Genomic DNA, 15,863 nt, shown 5'->3' with positions numbered 1-15,863 from the left:
ATCTCAAAACGGCGGGTCAGCTCAAACAACACCGTTTGACATTCAAGCATTCGTCACATCCATTTGCACACTCATTGTTTGCATGTCGATCTGTCAATAACATGGTACGCCGTCAATCCGATTTTATCGACTTCAGATATTAGAGTTAGACTCGACAAAGGTTTAATTGCGGTTTCACGGTGCCCTTGTGTAACAACTTGAGTGAACATTCCGACCTCAATACCAGTGTGTCCCGACCGACTGAGTGCCCAGGTGAGTAAGCGCTTTGATCCAGCCAGGCGAACACTGATACAATCTGGGAATCCGCTACTTATGTAACCAGAAGGTAAAAATTATCCCAAACACCAAAATTATTGGGGGAGATAAATATATTCCTCAGAACGATCGAAGATTGTCTGTCTAGGACTATTTAATGTTTGAGGGCAAGTCGCGTTGCGAGCTGAGGCGCAATCTAGTCTTCCATACATGTAACGACCCGCCTAGATAGCCCAAGATGACAGCTGATATATAAGAAAAGCCACCAGAGAGTTGTATCCTAGCGTGCCCCAGCCATGGCGACTCCTGTGCAGAATGTACATAGAATTGAAAGCCAGTCTTTTGTTCAATGTCAAAGAGCTTTTCAAGCAGCTGGGCCGTCGTAGGTGGACCCGATGGGTCCGAAGCGGATGTTGGACCAAACAACCTGGCTGTGAGGGGTGTTAGCATTTCTGATCGTGGTTCCAGCCCAAAGAAAAGCTGAACATACGCATTGGGGAACTTGGCCTCGGTCTCGGCTGGGATTCCGGAGTTCGTGGGGCAGTCTCCGCGTGCTGTGCCGGGCTGGCCAGCCTTCTCGGGTGGGTAGGTCGAGTCGAGCCAGAGCATGTTGGCGTAGTGCTGTGGTGTCATAAAAGTTAGATCAGGCCTTTTCTGTGGACGTTGGGTATTTCAATGCTTCACACTTACGTCGTTCCAGATGGACATGACCAGAACCATGGGAAGGCCGAGCCCCTTGTTGAGCTGGGGCCAGCCTCCGACCTCCTCGAAGCGGTTGAACTCGTCGAAGACGGTGTGCATGTTGGAGCAGTACTCGGGGGTGATGTCGGCAGTCTCAGAGATGCCCTGGATGGGATAGTCAGCCTTGATCGGCAAAGTGAAGCCTGGTATATTGGGACGCGCAACTTACATCGTACGTGGGTGCTGGGATCTCAATAACCTTGTCGTCCTGGATGAAGTACTGGCTCATCTTGTTCTCCTCGAAGCGAGTGACAACACTATGATGATGTTATTAGTCCATCTCTGTTCTGCTGCTCGGGACATTCAGGCACTTCCTGCCTGGGGGCATGCTTACGTGAACTTCTTGGTGGTGTCGACCACCTTGCCGGCGCCGTAGAAGTCAGTGTTGCCCATGCGGTATGGGTTGTAGTCGCAGCCGTTGGCATCGCAGCCGCCAGCAAAGCGGTCCTCGGAGTAGGTTCCTCCACAGGTGTCCTTCTCACAGACGTGGTACTCGTTGTTCTCACATGGGTGAGGGGTCAGGGCGAATGCGTGCGAGTTGGACTCCCTGTTCATGCGTGGTTAGCCCCATAGTTTCCTGTGACTTTCAAGTGTACCAATTATGGCACTCACCAGACATCGATCTCTGCGCAACAGGCTCCATAGGGACCCACGCCGGAGTTGGGGTCCGAAGTGGATGACTGCCAACCGTCGATGTTTGCCTTTCCACCGACGAATTTGAGATCACGGGCGCACTGAGAGTCACAGTATCCGGTACCATACTTGGCACCAGCATTGTTGTCACGCTGAGAAGCCATGCCACCATCCTCCTCCATGGCGACGAAGTACAACGCCGAGTTAAGACCACACTCGACGGTAGACAGGTCGACATCGAAGGCGAACTCGTTGCCGAGCAGGTTGAACATCTGGTACTGGTTCTCGCCGTTCATGAGGTAGAACCGAGAGCCGACGTTCTTGCCGAACGCGTGTTGAGTAACAAACTTGAGTGTGAGTGCGTCGCCGCTGGTGGAAGCACCATAGGTCGACTGGTAGTCAGCGCCCTCGAGGGCACATCCCGTGGCGCAGTTCTCAGCAGTCGTGCAAGCGCCGGTCCACGAATTGCCCTCGTAGCAGCCTTCGCTTCCCCCAACAGTGTGAGTCCATCGCCAGTTGGAATCGATCACGACTTCCGCATTGGTGTTTGTGCACGACCCGGAGGCGCAGTTCTGCCAGGTGATTCGAGGGTGGGTCTCAGGCTGGAGGGTGCCAGCCTGCTGGGCTTCGACTCCGGCCAAGAAGAGGCCGAGGATGATGGTTTTGGAAGTCATGATGAAAGGAAGTTTATCAGTTGCTCTGATGCTGGCTAGTTGTCCGTGGCTGGCTGTCGAAACATTGAGAGCTGTTTCATGGCAGCAGCAGTGTTTATATAGGTCTCATCCATGGCCATTTGCCTCAAGCTCCAACCATCTCGGAGCCCATCCGAAGGCTGAATCGGTGCGGCCGCACACTCGCATCTCAAAGCCAAGTGCTCGTTTTGATGAGATGTTCTGCAGCTAAAGTGCCAACGCGGAGGGACGGCTTCTCAACCGCTGCCAAGTACGTGTGTTTCGCGATCGTGACCCTGCCGAATGTTTCCCAAACAGAAAGGGATCATCGCTGGAGAGAAAAGCAAAGCATTTCTCAGGGGCTGTCCTACCCCGGATTCAGCTACCGGATTGCTACCACGGAGGGAGTGCTCGCGGTCTCGGCAGCCTCGGCGTACTCGGCGCCCTTGGCGGCCGAAGCTTGATTGTGTGCGAGAAGATCCGGTCAGCTCATCGGGCTCAGGACTCTCCATGCAAACGCCCCCCCGAGTGGAGAACTTCACGGCAAAAACCTCCCGGTGGCCCTGAACCGGCGGTTACAGCTCACGGTTGATCCAGGGTCACGCGCGAAGTCCTCTTGGCCGCGCCTCGAGGGATCGGCAATCGGCTGACTCCCAGGACAACCGATGTCACCGGCTTCCGCATGGGGCGCTCTGCCACCAAATGCGTCCTCTCGCGTTTACGCGTCAAGGTGCCCAGACGTCATGGTCCTTTTTTTGGCCCCGGTGGGTCCAGACACAACCGCATACAGCCTGTGTAAGCGCTCTGGGCCCAGCCTAGCTGGAGTCTGGGGTTCCACATAATGAGATAGTCCACCAATGTCGTCCCACGCGGTATTCGCCTGTCATATTTGGAAGCGAATGCTGAAGGCTCTCTCGCATATCGTCATACTATGACAACGTTTCAGTACAAACATCAACGGATCTTTGCCCGAACTCCCGGTTCCGTAGTGAGTGATGAGCTGCAGCCTCATGGAACAAATGCTCTTACCTAGGTAGACTGTGGATATTATGCTTACCCGGTTTTACTAGAATGATAGGTCTCGTGAATGGGCGGTTTTGGAATACCTGCTTGAGAATCGTCGTCCGCAGGCCTGAACGAACAGTGTTTCGTTAAAGACCCCCACACAACATCGCCAAGACGCACAACCAGCAGAGAGGGGTTTACGAAGCTCACAGAGGCACGCAAGCACAGTCAGTTCTGGAGTATGCCACAGTATTCTGCTGCTTCCTCCATTTCGAGCGGGATGCTCACATTGCCACTGCCATCCATAGTAGTTAGGTATGAATCGGATGATGATTGGTCAAAGCAGTGCTGTGTGGTGAATGGTTGGACTAGTAAGACCTTAGTGGCAGCAGGAGGGGAGTTTAGAGGCTGATGAGATCTGCCTGAACGTGAGACGACTCTCTGAAGCTATAAGACTTTGCACCTGAGGTGTCACTGGCACCAAACTGCTCTATTACAGAATCAGACTGCACAATCAGGTACTACTGAAGGCTTCTCAACGAAGTCATACTTTTTGTATCGACAGTTTTCACGTCTTTTAAGTCCCTACGACTTTGATGGCTTTGGCTGGGTGGAAGCACTATCAACGAAGTCAAACAATTCCCGCCTCATGCCGTGGTCGTCTCCACCGGCAACTTTGAACCCCGGGTGATCCTGCTCTTATATGGTAGGCAAATATACGAGAACGGATATACAAGCACATTACAGGAGACTGTTCAGCAAGGATGCACCTAACGACAGTCCGAGGGCGTTCCCCGCACTGCCTCCGAGCGGCTCACATGCGTGGTTTCTACAACCCACTGCAGCCTCGGCGACAACGTTGGGACAAAGCCAGAGCCGACAGAAGGGCACACGACGTAACCTGTCTTGGCTATTTGATGCGAGGAACGTCGTCGGGCCGCATCTGGCCAAAAGGTAGTAGTCAAGAATTCGAAGATAATTATCAACCTCATTCCCAGCTCCACTTCAAGTCATCAAGGTAGCAGCACTGTTCTTCAATGACTCCTCCATGTCCCTTTGATCTGATAACGGCCAGTAAACAAAATGGCTTCCACATCAAAGAATATCAGAAGGTGTCACGATGGCGACAATAGATCAAAGGACCCATCCCTCACCCCAGTGACCTACTACCCCCTCGACACCCAACAACAGCACATGAAGATGCAGCAGCGCATGGCCGGCAAGCCCTACGCGCACTACTTCCACGACCCACCGCTCTACATCAGCCGCGAGGCCCTCGACGCCACCGCCGCGCCAATCGCCAACCCGGCAAGGGACGTGCTGCCCCTGTCGCAGGCCCGCAGGCTGCTGGAGCCGGGCGACCACGCCGTCGAGAACGGGTGGCACGCCTCCCCCGACGGGGCGGGCTACGTCGCCTCCAGGACGCGCTTCCCCGGCGCGACGGGCACGATGGTCGACTGGTGGTTCTGGTGGCACAGCGTCGAGGCGGAGCGGTACGCGCTGTGGCACCCGCACAGCCACCGCGGCGTGCGGTCAAACTACGCGTGGTGGACGACGAGCGACTTCACGCCCGACGTGCGCAGGGACGCGGCCACGGGGAGGCGGGTGCCGGTCCTCGAGAGGGAGGACGTCGCGCACCGGCACAGGTGGCTCGGCGCGACGCACACCGTCAGCGAGCTCGTCGGCCCGCTGCGCGTGGAGCTGCGGGTCGAGTTCAAGGAGCCGGGGTATTTCGGCCTGGGCACGTGGGAGGAGCTCAGGGAGGCTGGGTATGAGGCTGCGGTGTGCGGGCTGCTGTGGGACAAGGCGCTGCCGCTGAAGGTTGGGGATATGATCCACCTGTGGAGGAGGACTGAGGACGGGCTGGAGCTCCGGAGCCGGTATTATCTTGCTCATGAGGTGTACGTGGATATCTTCGGGGCGAGGGTGTCGGTGGACTGGCTTGGTGGTTTGTTGGGCATCAAACGCGCGGCGGCGGGCGAGAGGGTCGCCTATGAACAGCTGCTGCATGACCAGACCGAGTTCACCAACCTGGCAAGCTTTCTCCCTGAGATTTACAGGGAGTTTGGGCAAAAGAAAGGCCAGGGCGTGCGTACATCCCCGGTGAAGTCACAGAGCCAGTCTGTAGACAGCAGCTAAGAACTAATGAGTTTGTTTTTCAACATGCTACATGAGGGTGGCAACACTTGGGCCAACTTCTTCGCTCGAGGGATTCTAGATGAAGGAACGATATTGATATAATTCTACACCTTGAACCTTTACGCATTCCTAGAACTCATCACCAATAACTGGTACCCCCTTCGGGACTCGGCCAGCTCCCAAAAAACCAAAACCCGCGCCGCATTGGCCCAAGACCCCCATCTCCTCCTCCATCACTCTTCTCACTCCGCCGATACCATCTATCGACCCGAGTCATCATCAAAACTGGGGCCCGGCAGCTCCACTCGTGACCACAGTGCCCTCGGATATTTCCTCGCCTGGGGGTGCCGACGTGGCCGGTACCCAGCCGGGGCGGGCCAGCGCATGGCATCGCCGACGCAGAAGTGCACAAAGGTGCCAACCCAGCCGGCCGACTCGCACCCCGGGCAGCGGCTCCGGCCCTGGTCCTCACAGGCGCCGCACCTGAGCGACCGGCGGCCGCCGCAGGTCCTGCAGGGCCCGCCCCGCCCGCGGCAGCCCCCACAGGCGACGCGCCTCGTCCCGTCGCAGAAGGTGCACCTTGCCATCCTGCCGGTGCCGACGCAGGCGTTGCAGTCGATCGGGTCCTCGTCGCTCCTGGGCACGGCCCGTGCCCGAGCCGCCGCAGCGGAAGCAGTCCCGGATCCTGTCGATGCACCTGCCGCACTTGCTCATGCTGTAGATGGCGCATGGGTACGCGATGGCGCGGTGGCATGACCCGCACAGGCCTGGGGGCGGCGGGGCTGAAGGGGCTGGGGTCACGCCTCCGGGGGGATCACGGCTCCGGGGGCGGCCGGGGCGCGGGGCGGCCGAGGGGCCCTGGGTCTCGTGAGGGCCTGGGTAGGGCTGAGGGCCTGGGGAGGCAGACCGGGTGTAGTCTTGCCACCGTCTCGGGGGTGGAGTTGGACTCCGGAAGGTTTCAGAGGGCGGAGTTGACCTCCAGCTGTGACTCATTGTGGGCGAGTGTCCTCGAGTGTCCTCCGCGATAATTCGGTGATAGTACTCCTGTGGCCGTCAGCAGGACCATGGGGCAACGGAGGTTGGATGCCCGAACCTTGCGGGCACGAAAAGCTGGATAACCCCGTGCTTATTTGTGGGCTGTTCGTGGAATGTGTTGTTAGTATTGCTCACGTCTTGATGTCTGGAGAGGTTTAGAGTTTTTGCAGGATGTTGTCAGGCTGGGCGAGGTTTTGCCCTCAAGTAGTTTTGATCAACATTACTCACTGGATTCATCTCATTACATTTCCGCAAGCCACTTGTTCTACGGCAGTGAGTGATTTGAATGGTTCCCGACATGATTCACTACACAGATACTGTTGCCGCGTAGCAGACACTCAAATCAAGCCCCGGTCTAGTCAGTGTACCCAGTAGTGACACTCTCCGCGCAAAAACACCCTCTCAGACCCAAGACTAAAAGCAAGAGAGCAAAGACTTTTCCCGTCCGTCCTAATACCCACCCACCTGCCGCGCCCTCGCAGCATGCCTCCTCCTCACTACATAAAACACGACGCCGACAGCCCACACAGCCACCAGCACCAGCGCAGGCACCGGCGCAAACACGGCGCCACGGACCAGCACGAACCCGCTGACCAGGGTGAAGATGACCGGGACGACCGGCAGCGGCTTATAGGGCCTGCGCAGGCCCGGCTCGCGGAGGCGGAGCACAACAGCGCCGAGGACGGTGAGGAAGAAGAAGGTGTACTCGCCCAGGCCGTTGAAGGTCAGCAGCGAGCGGAAGTCGCCCAGGAAGATGAACACGGCGGAGACGAGGGTGTTGAGGAGGATGGCGTTCAGGGGCGCGTCGGAGCCCCCCTCGGACGGGTCACTGTCGCCGTCGCCGTTTCCGTCGCCGTTCCCGTCGCCGTCACCACGGCGGGGCTTGTTCGGACCGAAGTGGCCGAGCTCGGCGAAGGCCGGGGGCAGCCAGTCCGCGTTGGCCGCCGCGACGGCCATGCGGCCGGCCACGAAGGAGTTGCCGAGCAGCGAGCCGGCGACGACGAGGCAGATGAGGATGGCGGCCACGATGCCGAAGCCGCGGCCGAGGAGGCGGGTGATGGCGGTCTGAGAGGAGGGGGCTACACGTCAGCGGCGGGTCTGGCACATATACACAATATATATATATATTTTATCTCGACGGGGATACGCACCACGGCGACGCTGTCTGTCGTGGACACGACGTCCCAGGGCAGCAGGACGTAGTACGCGGCATTCGCGGCGAGGAAGCAGGCGATGATGGTCGGGATGGCGGTGTTGATGGCGAGCGGGAGCTGCGCGACGGGGTCGGACAGCTCGGCCGAGACGTAGATGCCCTTCTCCCAGCCCGAGTAGGCCCAGAGGGCGCCGTACAGCGCGGCGGACAGGTGGCCCAGCAGCTGCCAGGTGCCGACGTCCTGCCAGTGGGTGATGACGCTGCCGTCGGGGGCCACGGTGTCGCGGGCGGCGAACCAGCCCCGCCGGGCCCAGTCGCCGCCGCCGACCTCCCCCTCCGGGCCCCGGGCCAGGCGCACGGCGAGCACGACGAGCCCGGCCAGCACGACGGCAGAAATGCTGACGAACTTGGTGGTGACGAAGAACCTGTTGAGGCGGGTGCTGGCGCGCGTGCTGATGGAGTTGGCCAGGTTCATGACGACCATGATGAGCACCGAGAGCAGCTTGTGCCAGGGGCTCGCGGCGCGGTCGGTCACGCCGGCGGCGGAGAAGATGGACTCCACAAACACGATGCTCAGGATGGCGAGGGTGGCGGGCATGACGGCGACGACCCAGGTCCAGGCGGCCAGGTGGCCAAACACGTCGCCGTAGATGTATTTCAGGTAGGGCTGCACGCCGCCCTCGCCCGGGATGGCGGTGCCCAGCTCGGCCATGGTGGCCGCGCCGGTCCAGGCGAGCACGCCGCCCACGAGCCACACGGCCAGCGCGGCCCCCGGCGAGGGCACGTTGGTGTCGATCGACCCTGGCGACGTAAAGATACCTGAGCCAATCACAATGCTGATGATGATAGCAAAGGCGTCCAGGGCGCCCAGGTTCCGCGCGAAGCCCCCGCCCTGCCCCTGCTGCTGCGGCGGCTGCTCATCATCGTGAGGCACGCCGGCGGCTTCTTCGGTCCCGTATGTCTCATCCCGGGGTCGGGAATCGGACAGCAGGGGCCTGTCTTCGCCATCTGACGTGGCTGTGTGAGGCATTGTGTTGGCGTTGTGAGAGTGTGGCACAACAGGCTTCTTGGTTTGTTGTGATGTGACGCAAGCCCGTGATTTGTTTCAATGTTATCACCGATCAAGCATCAAGTGCAGTCGTCAGGGTTATCGTGTTGCTCCACCTAAACTCAAGACTGTAACCCTCGACCTGTGATCAACTGTGTGCCGTGTGCCCAAAATGAGCCCTTTAGCCTGAGAACTCATTAGGCAAATTGAGTTGCCTGTGAAACCTGTCATATTTTCGTTCATCTCTCTCACCTCCACCCACCTCATTATTATGTTGCATTTGCACTGTTCTGGATTTCAACCTACGATGAAAGGGTGGGAGTGAGATCCTACCGACCAGGACCTCCCCCCCCCCCACAAGAGAACGGCAGCTCAACCCACCGACTCGCTCACTCACCCTCTCATTCCCTCACGCCCACATCCCATCATACTTCGACAAATTAACAGACGAATATGGGCCACAAAATCTCCAAGATTCCAGTCCTTAATCCAGCTGATTGGTGTGTATTTTTATGCCAGATGTCGGCCTATGTTGTGGTGATAAGGTAACCCAAATGCAGCCCTGCTCGCCGACCGTTCCATATACGCCGCAACCAAAAACCACTGTGCAGAATTGTTGCCCTGCGATGCATTCTCCAAAACCACTTGATTCTTGAATCAATAGCGCACAAAAGTAGTGAGTGGCATGAGCTCTCCATCAATCTTGAAACCTGACCACATGTGCATCCCGGGAGGTGAGAGCTCCCGCCCTCACCCGAGCGCTCGCCCACATTACAGCTCGGACTCGACCTGAGCCCCCCCGCCGCCCTGCCCCTCGTCCTCCCCCTCGACATACCCAGCCAGCCTCTCCTTCAGCTCCTCCACGCTGATCTCGCCCGTGGCCGCCGGCCCGCCCTCGCGCCCGTGTTTCTTGTGAGGCGGGATGAGGACGCTGGCGGGGACGTGGATGACCCCGTTCTTGGCGATGCCGTCCTGCACCGTGATGGGGATGTACCCGTTGATCTTGACGCGGATGAACCCGGCCCAGCGGGCAACGTCGACCGCGATCCTCTTGTCCCCGAGCAGCGTCGGCAGGTCGAGGTGGTAGTGGCCCCGCCCGACGTCGTCCGTCGTCTTCAAGTTGCTGTCATCACTGCTGCCGCTGCCGCTGCCGCTGCCGCTGCCGGACGAGTAGTACGCGTCGCTGTACACCGTCTCGTTGGCGACGACGTGGTACTTGAGGATGGCCTTGAGGTACCCGAGGCCCGCCTCGGTGTTGAACAGGAACGCGTTGGCCGCGGGCCCCAGCTTCTGGAAGGCCCGGTTGTCCGGCGCGAAGATGGTCGACCCGTTGAGCACCTGCCCGTGGATGAAGGACGTGAAGTCCGTCTTGTCGAACGCCAGCAGCAGCGTCGAGAACCTGCCCGGGAACAGCGACAGCTCGCGGCCCACAAAGGGCGGCGGCACCAGGAGGCTCTTGACGGCGTGGATCACGCCGTTCTTGGCGCCCTGTCGGTGGTGGGTGGCTCGTGTCAGTGGATGAATGTCTCGTCTTGACTATATTGATATATATAAAAAGAAAACTCACAATGTCGACGGCAACGACCTTGCTGTAGAAGTTGACCCTCACGCCCGAGAGCAGGCCGACGCTGGTCCGCAGGCGCTGGGGCTGGTTGCCGAGCAGGGGCTCGTCCAGGGCGGTGGGCAGCGTGTGTGTGACGAGCACGCGGCCGGCGGGGTATAAGCCCAGCCCGATGTGGTACCGGAGCACGGACTCGACAAACTCCTTGCTGGGCTTCTTGTGCTTGGGGATGTGCTCGAAGGCGCTGTCGACGGGCACGAACAGCGTGTAGTTGGCCTCGGTGCTGTTGAGCAGCTTCACGATGTCCTCGTGCTCGTCGACCAGCGCCGCGAACTTGGTCGTGTACTTGCTCTCGCTGATGAGCTGGTAGATGGTCAGGTTCGACTTGCCGTGGTGGCCCCCGCGGCGCGGCTTGTCCCACGAGGCGTCCTCGTCGTCAGCGGCGAACTCCTCGACGGCGCTGCTGGCGTCCTCGTCGAAGACGGACTCGATCTCCCTCTGGAGCTTGCCCTTGAGCGAGTGGAACGTCTCCTCGGCGCTGGATGCGAGCGGGTCCACGACATCGTGGATCGAGGACGAGATGGAGTCGGCCGAGGGGAACCAGTCCTGCCACGAGCTGTCGTCGTGGTGCGGCGCCTGTCCGTGGACGGGCAGCTGGGAGAAGGTCTCGATGTCGGGGACGACAAAGGCGCTGGCGGCCACGGCCAGCGGCAGAATGGCGTACGATCTCATCTTGGTTGCTCAATATGGGTTGAGCAGTGTGGGTGAGGGGGAGAAAAAGTAAAGCGAGTCAGCCAGGAAAAAGAAAGCTTGTAAACGCCAGGCTCTCGAGGTCTGGGTGAAACAAAGCCTCAGCTCCGGGGTACAGTATGAACTCGCGGATGACGGACGTTACGCGCGATGTCTGGGCGATCTGACGTGACGTCAAAACTCAAGCCGTGAGGTCCGGAGCGTTTTGGTCTGCACTTCTGACACTAAGGCCATGTACTTGTGAGTGAGTATTAGTCGTGCGTATTCCTCGTATAACAAGGCCGCGAAATACGCCTGGAGCAATGAGGGCACGCACACCTTCTGCACGTCTTACATGTACTTTGGGGCTCTGTTGGGCCATCGAGCCTGTAGGCACCGATGCGATGATGATTGCATTGACCTCTAGGTACCCAGCAGTCGTCATCCGTTTCAGCCGTCGTGCTATGCGATTGGAGCTCAGGACTGGCGGAGCTGAGCTGGCGGTAGCTTGAGCTCCATCCACCTTCGGATCGATCAATGCCCCGCGCCCGACTGTCCGCACATGCAGCCATCCACCTGAAGCTCCTCGGGACCGCACCGGCCGCCGGTGGGGGTTCCACTTGCCCTCGAACTCGCCGAGACTATCCGTGTGTTCCATATCTTATTACTACACACATGTGATAGCTAGCTAGATGAGGACGCTTTTCACGCAAATCACTGGCTTGAGTAACATCTTCTATACTAAGCGAGACACTGCCATCGCAAAGTGCTTTTAATTGCCTCTCGTCGCGGAACGATGCGTACCATCTGCCAGTCTATGACGCCGGCACTATCGGGTTCGTCATCAGCCAGCAAGTGGGCACCCCTGTCGTCAAAATGTTCTAGAAGGAAGGTATTTTCAGGATCAGACAATTGCGTTGATCTGTCTTGGAGGAAGCGATACCAGGTATGCGTCGATGGCAGACTAGGGACAGAGCTGGCCGTCCGCGATCAGCTTCAGGTGCTGGTCAACCCATGCCGAATAATATGCCAACGGAGTCTCGAACGGCCCGCAGGGACCAAAGCAGACAAACCGGTCACTAACCGTAGCAGAGACCCTGCTTTGGTAAATGGGTGCGTCTCCAGTTCCGCCAAAATATCGGTAAGGCCCTTCCTCATCTTTGAGGTGTCTCCTCGGCCATTCCACAGCTTGCCTGGCAGTTCCTCCATAAGAGGGAAGGAGACCACGATGCCATGGTCGGTTCCTTGGGACGGGATACAGGATGAGTATACCCGGGGTGCAGATACTGTAGTGGTCTCCAAGAACTCCAGAGTTGCATACGCGAATCAGGTATTCAGCGAGAGACACAGGTATGTGGTTTCGCTTCTATTCCGTATACGTCCGAGGACATACATGGCGCGTTCATACAGTGGTAAGCACTCAAGACTTAGCGCTTAGAAAGAATACAACATCAATAACAATAGTTATGATACAATAGGTACCATAGCCTCAACCTTGCAACGTACAGACAAGGCTAAGGCCCTAAGGGGCATCGTCTTGACACCTAGGTATATACATAGGATATAATTAGTTCTCTAGATTACATGTGTATCTCAAAGCATTTAAGTAACTTATAAAATATTATACTTTACTTGAAATCATTAAAAAATGTCGGTATAAAAACACTGTAGGTGGATGATTAAGTATGGTTGAATAGAGTGCTCTGATTAGCTGTAGTAGGGTGGCATAGCTTGTATGGGTGTACTATCTGTTTTTTTCGGGTGTGAATATCCGACCTCTTGATGCTTGCTCGAATTCAATCCCAGCAACACCACAGCTAGAAACATGGAACAAATGGGATCATGCAGCTACTACTTTCCCTTGCTCTTCCCCGGTTTCTGGATGAGGGCGTCGCCTTTAGCCTTTACCATCTTCTCGATAAGATCATTCACGAAATCGTGTTCCTGAAACGCCCAAAATCTACCCTCTCCTTCATAGTGAACGACCACCTTGTCCGAAGAATCTTCTGTGCTGCTGGCGCTCGAGCCGGTGGAGGAGGCCTGGCTAGGAGTCCGGCGACAAGTCTTTGAGGCCGAACTACTTAGGCTGCTGTTTGGCGCAGGAGAACTTGTTTTGCCGCTAAGGGATGCTTGTCGTTGATGCTGCTGGTGGTGGTCTTGGTGCTGCTGAGTCGGCTGCTGCGGCGTTCGCCCATGTGCTGAAGGACCTCCAGCCGAGGATCGGCCACGCTGACCTGCTGGGATAATTGGCTTCTTTCCGGACATATCAATCATTCTGAAGGCGCGTTGGCTAATTCGTACTACTGTAGATCTCTCTTTGAGAAAGAACTCGGGGGCTGATGTTGTAAGTTGCAAATAAGGTTTGTTTGAGTGAAAGTGGACAGGTGTGCAAATGGAAAACGGCAATGGGGGAACTGGAAGCTGCGGAATTTAAATCTGCGCACGAATGCCTAGAATAGACACTTAAGGTGCTAAATCCACCAAACTAAGTGCTTCTCAGGACCACCAACGCTGATTTGGCCTCCTGAAACCAAGGCCGGCTCCAAATGTGGCCAGGGCCTTGTGTATCTGGCCGCAGGTTGAAATTCTCGAATGAGGTTTCTGCACGGAAAGCTGAATCCACACAAAGACCAAAGTCAGGACAATTCGGGTCGCAGCCTCTATTTTTAAACTCCGGAGTGGAGTTTTGTTGGCGCCTGAGGATGGTCGTGTAGGGATACGATCCTGATGAGGCCATTGGGCCCATATAATAAGTCAAGTGTGACTTTCCAGAGTCTGTTGGTCGCGTAAGTATCCACAACAAGGCCCAAATATATATAGAATCATCCAGAACCGAATGAATAAGTGGGACTGTGATGACACGGCGGTAGACAAGTCATTTTCCTAAGACTCGAGCTCGGCGTGGTGGCATACTCCTGTATATTGCTCTACGTGGTCACAACCATGTGCGAACTTGATATTTGAAGCAGTCTGTATCACTGTTGGCTTTGCATTCGGGTCGACCACACTAATTTTGGCTCACTAGAGGCTAATTTATTTAGGATCTGAAAGTGTGATGTGAGCATAATGTTATCAGAAATGATATTGAAGTAGTCAGTTATTGTCACTTCGGTGCTAGTCTTTCTGACTCCTCACGAAGTAACACTCAAAGCTGATGCATTTTCTACAAATCTTTTGCCCCCTCAATCCAATGTTCCTTGCACATGTGCAAGCTCCGAGCCCTAAACCATATATGTGAAAGAGAAGCGGGCGAGTGGAGCTGTTGACCAGCTCGACTACCCGTCTATCGGTGTCCTTGCCGCGAGCATCTGATCAAAAAACTCCTGAGAGGGATAGTAGAGATGCCTGTGATTTTCCCCATTGAATCTCCATAACAACCAGTCCTGCTGAAGCTTCCAATCCTGCCATTGGTTTGGCACCCAGCCGTTAAAGTCTTCCCATAGACACTGATCCCAGAAGACTGCTGCAGGGTTAGATGGGAGCCAAGTCCTTGTTTCCAGGCTCATGTTGGCAACTTTTGCTATATTGTAATCCACGAGTACAACACGAGGTATCGTCAGACCACAAATTTCCTCACCTTGTGGGTTAGCTTTATCCGACACGAGCATAACATTTCTGCCAGCAAAGTCGCGCTGATCGAGGCCTATTTTGAGTTGTTTGACGTAGCCGTCCATAGCGCGAGCCAAGATTTCTAATCGGTATTCCTCAGGAAAATGGAATGAGTCTAAACCTTTACTCTTATCTTCGCTGTTTTGAATCTGCGTATCCTGGATGCTGACCCCGTTTAACAGCTCTATGAGTACTAGGTGGATATCTCTGCGTTGAGGATTCCCTTTGACTGTAACTGGAAGTGTGAATGTCCAGGAGCCGTCTGCTACCCGTCAATTACTTGCTACAGATCCTAAAGTGATATTGTGGAACATTGCAAAGGAAAAAGATCGGGTAAGTGTGACAAGACAAGGGTGATACTGACGGTACTCAGGTGCGAAAGAGCCGGTCTGGCCGTGTCTGCGAAGTTGCTCATAAGCAGCAACCTCATTGGTGTAATCTTTATCTGCCTCATTCACACAGTCCCGAGGCTGGCGCCCGAGGCTTTCCAAAAAGCTATAGTATAGGCTGTTTTTGTTTTAGCCACAACCTTGTGAGGAGGAAGCAGTCGCCCATCTAGAAAGCACCAACATGGATCGGAGCGACTAGGAAAGAACCAAATCTAACTCACGGGTCGTAAATCTTCGCAACAGCTTGGAAAGACTTCTGAGGCTCTTCGCCGTCCTTTTGACATGGAGTGATCATGCAGGCGACAATTTGGGGGCCTTTAGTTGCCCCACTTGCGATGCAGGAAGTAATTACCAATTTAGCCATGGACGTACCAACAGCAATCGAGGGCGCAAATCGTGAAGGGTGTTCTACAACTGCTTCGCTCTGAGTCGCTGTCCTAAGATATTCGTCCTCGAGATAAGGCCTTGGCTTTTCTGTTCCAGTAACTTGGTGTGCATAGATTGTGGTATTGAAGCCGGGAAGATATGGAAGACTTGGCTTGTCGGGGTCCTCGGGCGGCGACCAAAACACTACATCCATTGCTATCGGTTGGCTGAATCTCTCAACAAGGTCTTGAGTGTATCGGGCTAGATCCATCTCAGGAGCTTGCTGGTTGTTGTTGTGGTCGACTGGCTCTGGCGACATGCTGATTGGGGTTAAGGGGATAGTGAGAAAGACGAACAATGTGTAGAAGGTCAATTGAAAATAATTTTAGGCAGGAAAATTGAGCGCGTTTATCCACAGATAACAGAGAAGTGGGCTGGTCCGAGAGTATTTGATCGACCAGTTACTGCTGGGGCTGGTTGGTGTCTAAGCCGCTTCCATCCCAGCCACCAACCCCACCGTGGACGCCAA

At 56.1% G+C, this 15,863-nt stretch overlaps 5 protein-coding genes across 5 annotated transcripts; 1 reads left to right on the top strand and 4 right to left on the bottom strand.

The window, feature by feature from the left end:
* Positions 1 to 378: 378 nt before the first annotated feature.
* On the bottom strand, positions 379 to 2,947 carry KVR01_009544 (uncharacterized protein). The gene is made up of 6 exons (XM_044790213.1): positions 1,609 to 2,947; positions 1,331 to 1,543; positions 1,166 to 1,253; positions 946 to 1,101; positions 746 to 876; positions 379 to 686 (listed from the first exon to the last, which is right to left on the bottom strand). Exons 1-6 carry the CDS (start codon positions 2,301 to 2,303, stop codon positions 620 to 622), a joined length of 1,350 nt encoding a protein of 449 aa, XP_044642046.1. The 5' UTR covers positions 2,304 to 2,947; the 3' UTR covers positions 379 to 619.
* Positions 2,948 to 4,388: 1,441 nt separating this feature from the next.
* KVR01_009293 (uncharacterized protein) lies at positions 4,389 to 5,444 on the top strand (the record flags this gene model as incomplete). The annotated part of the gene is made up of 1 exon (XM_044787786.1): positions 4,389 to 5,444. The coding sequence occupies one exon, from the start codon at positions 4,389 to 4,391 to the stop codon at positions 5,442 to 5,444; it is 1,056 nt and encodes a 351-aa protein (XP_044641795.1).
* Positions 5,445 to 6,753: 1,309 nt separating this feature from the next.
* On the bottom strand, positions 6,754 to 8,719 carry KVR01_009408 (uncharacterized protein). Its single transcript, XM_044783965.1, has 2 exons — positions 7,631 to 8,719; positions 6,754 to 7,544 (listed from the first exon to the last, which is right to left on the bottom strand). Exons 1-2 carry the CDS (start codon positions 8,660 to 8,662, stop codon positions 6,930 to 6,932), a joined length of 1,647 nt encoding a protein of 548 aa, XP_044641910.1. The 5' UTR covers positions 8,663 to 8,719; the 3' UTR covers positions 6,754 to 6,929.
* Positions 8,720 to 9,169: 450 nt separating this feature from the next.
* KVR01_009440 (uncharacterized protein) lies at positions 9,170 to 11,418 on the bottom strand. The gene is made up of 2 exons (XM_044782585.1): positions 10,248 to 11,418; positions 9,170 to 10,168 (listed from the first exon to the last, which is right to left on the bottom strand). The coding sequence occupies exons 1-2, from the start codon at positions 10,971 to 10,973 to the stop codon at positions 9,452 to 9,454; spliced, it is 1,443 nt and encodes a 480-aa protein (XP_044641942.1). The 5' UTR covers positions 10,974 to 11,418; the 3' UTR covers positions 9,170 to 9,451.
* Positions 11,419 to 14,062: 2,644 nt separating this feature from the next.
* KVR01_009477 (uncharacterized protein) lies at positions 14,063 to 15,653 on the bottom strand (the record flags this gene model as incomplete). The annotated part of the gene is made up of 3 exons (XM_044787327.1): positions 14,063 to 14,841; positions 14,944 to 15,086; positions 15,190 to 15,653. 3 exons carry the CDS (start codon positions 15,651 to 15,653, stop codon positions 14,246 to 14,248), a joined length of 1,203 nt encoding a protein of 400 aa, XP_044641979.1. The 3' UTR covers positions 14,063 to 14,245.
* Between the last annotated feature and the right edge of the window lie 210 nt (positions 15,654 to 15,863).

This window comes from Diaporthe batatas (assembly GCF_019321695.1).
Source record: "Diaporthe batatas strain CRI 302-4 chromosome Unknown Contig00011, whole genome shotgun sequence".
NCBI lineage: Eukaryota > Fungi > Ascomycota > Sordariomycetes > Diaporthales > Diaporthaceae > Diaporthe > Diaporthe batatas.
This window is presented reverse-complemented; position numbering and strand designations above follow the sequence as displayed.

Excerpts from the sequence above, each read along its gene's own strand:
- KVR01_009544 (XM_044790213.1), bottom strand. The coding sequence starts at position 2,303 with ATGACTTCCAAAACCATCATCCTCGGCCTCTTCTTGGCCGGAGTCGAA. Across the intron at positions 1,102-1,165 it reads TCCCAGCACCCACGTACGAT|GGCATCTCTGAGACTGCCGA; the intron begins GTAAGTTGCGCG and ends TATCCCATCCAG. Across the intron at positions 687-745 it reads GAGGCCAAGTTCCCCAATGC|CCAGGTTGTTTGGTCCAACA; the intron begins GTATGTTCAGCT and ends CACCCCTCACAG.
- KVR01_009408 (XM_044783965.1), bottom strand. The coding sequence starts at position 8,662 with ATGCCTCACACAGCCACGTCAGATGGCGAAGACAGGCCCCTGCTGTCC. Across the intron at positions 7,545-7,630 it reads CGACAGACAGCGTCGCCGTG|ACCGCCATCACCCGCCTCCT; the intron begins GTGCGTATCCCC and ends CCCTCCTCTCAG.
- KVR01_009440 (XM_044782585.1), bottom strand. The coding sequence starts at position 10,973 with ATGAGATCGTACGCCATTCTGCCGCTGGCCGTGGCCGCCAGCGCCTTT. Across the intron at positions 10,169-10,247 it reads AGGTCGTTGCCGTCGACATT|GGCGCCAAGAACGGCGTGAT; the intron begins GTGAGTTTTCTT and ends CACCACCGACAG.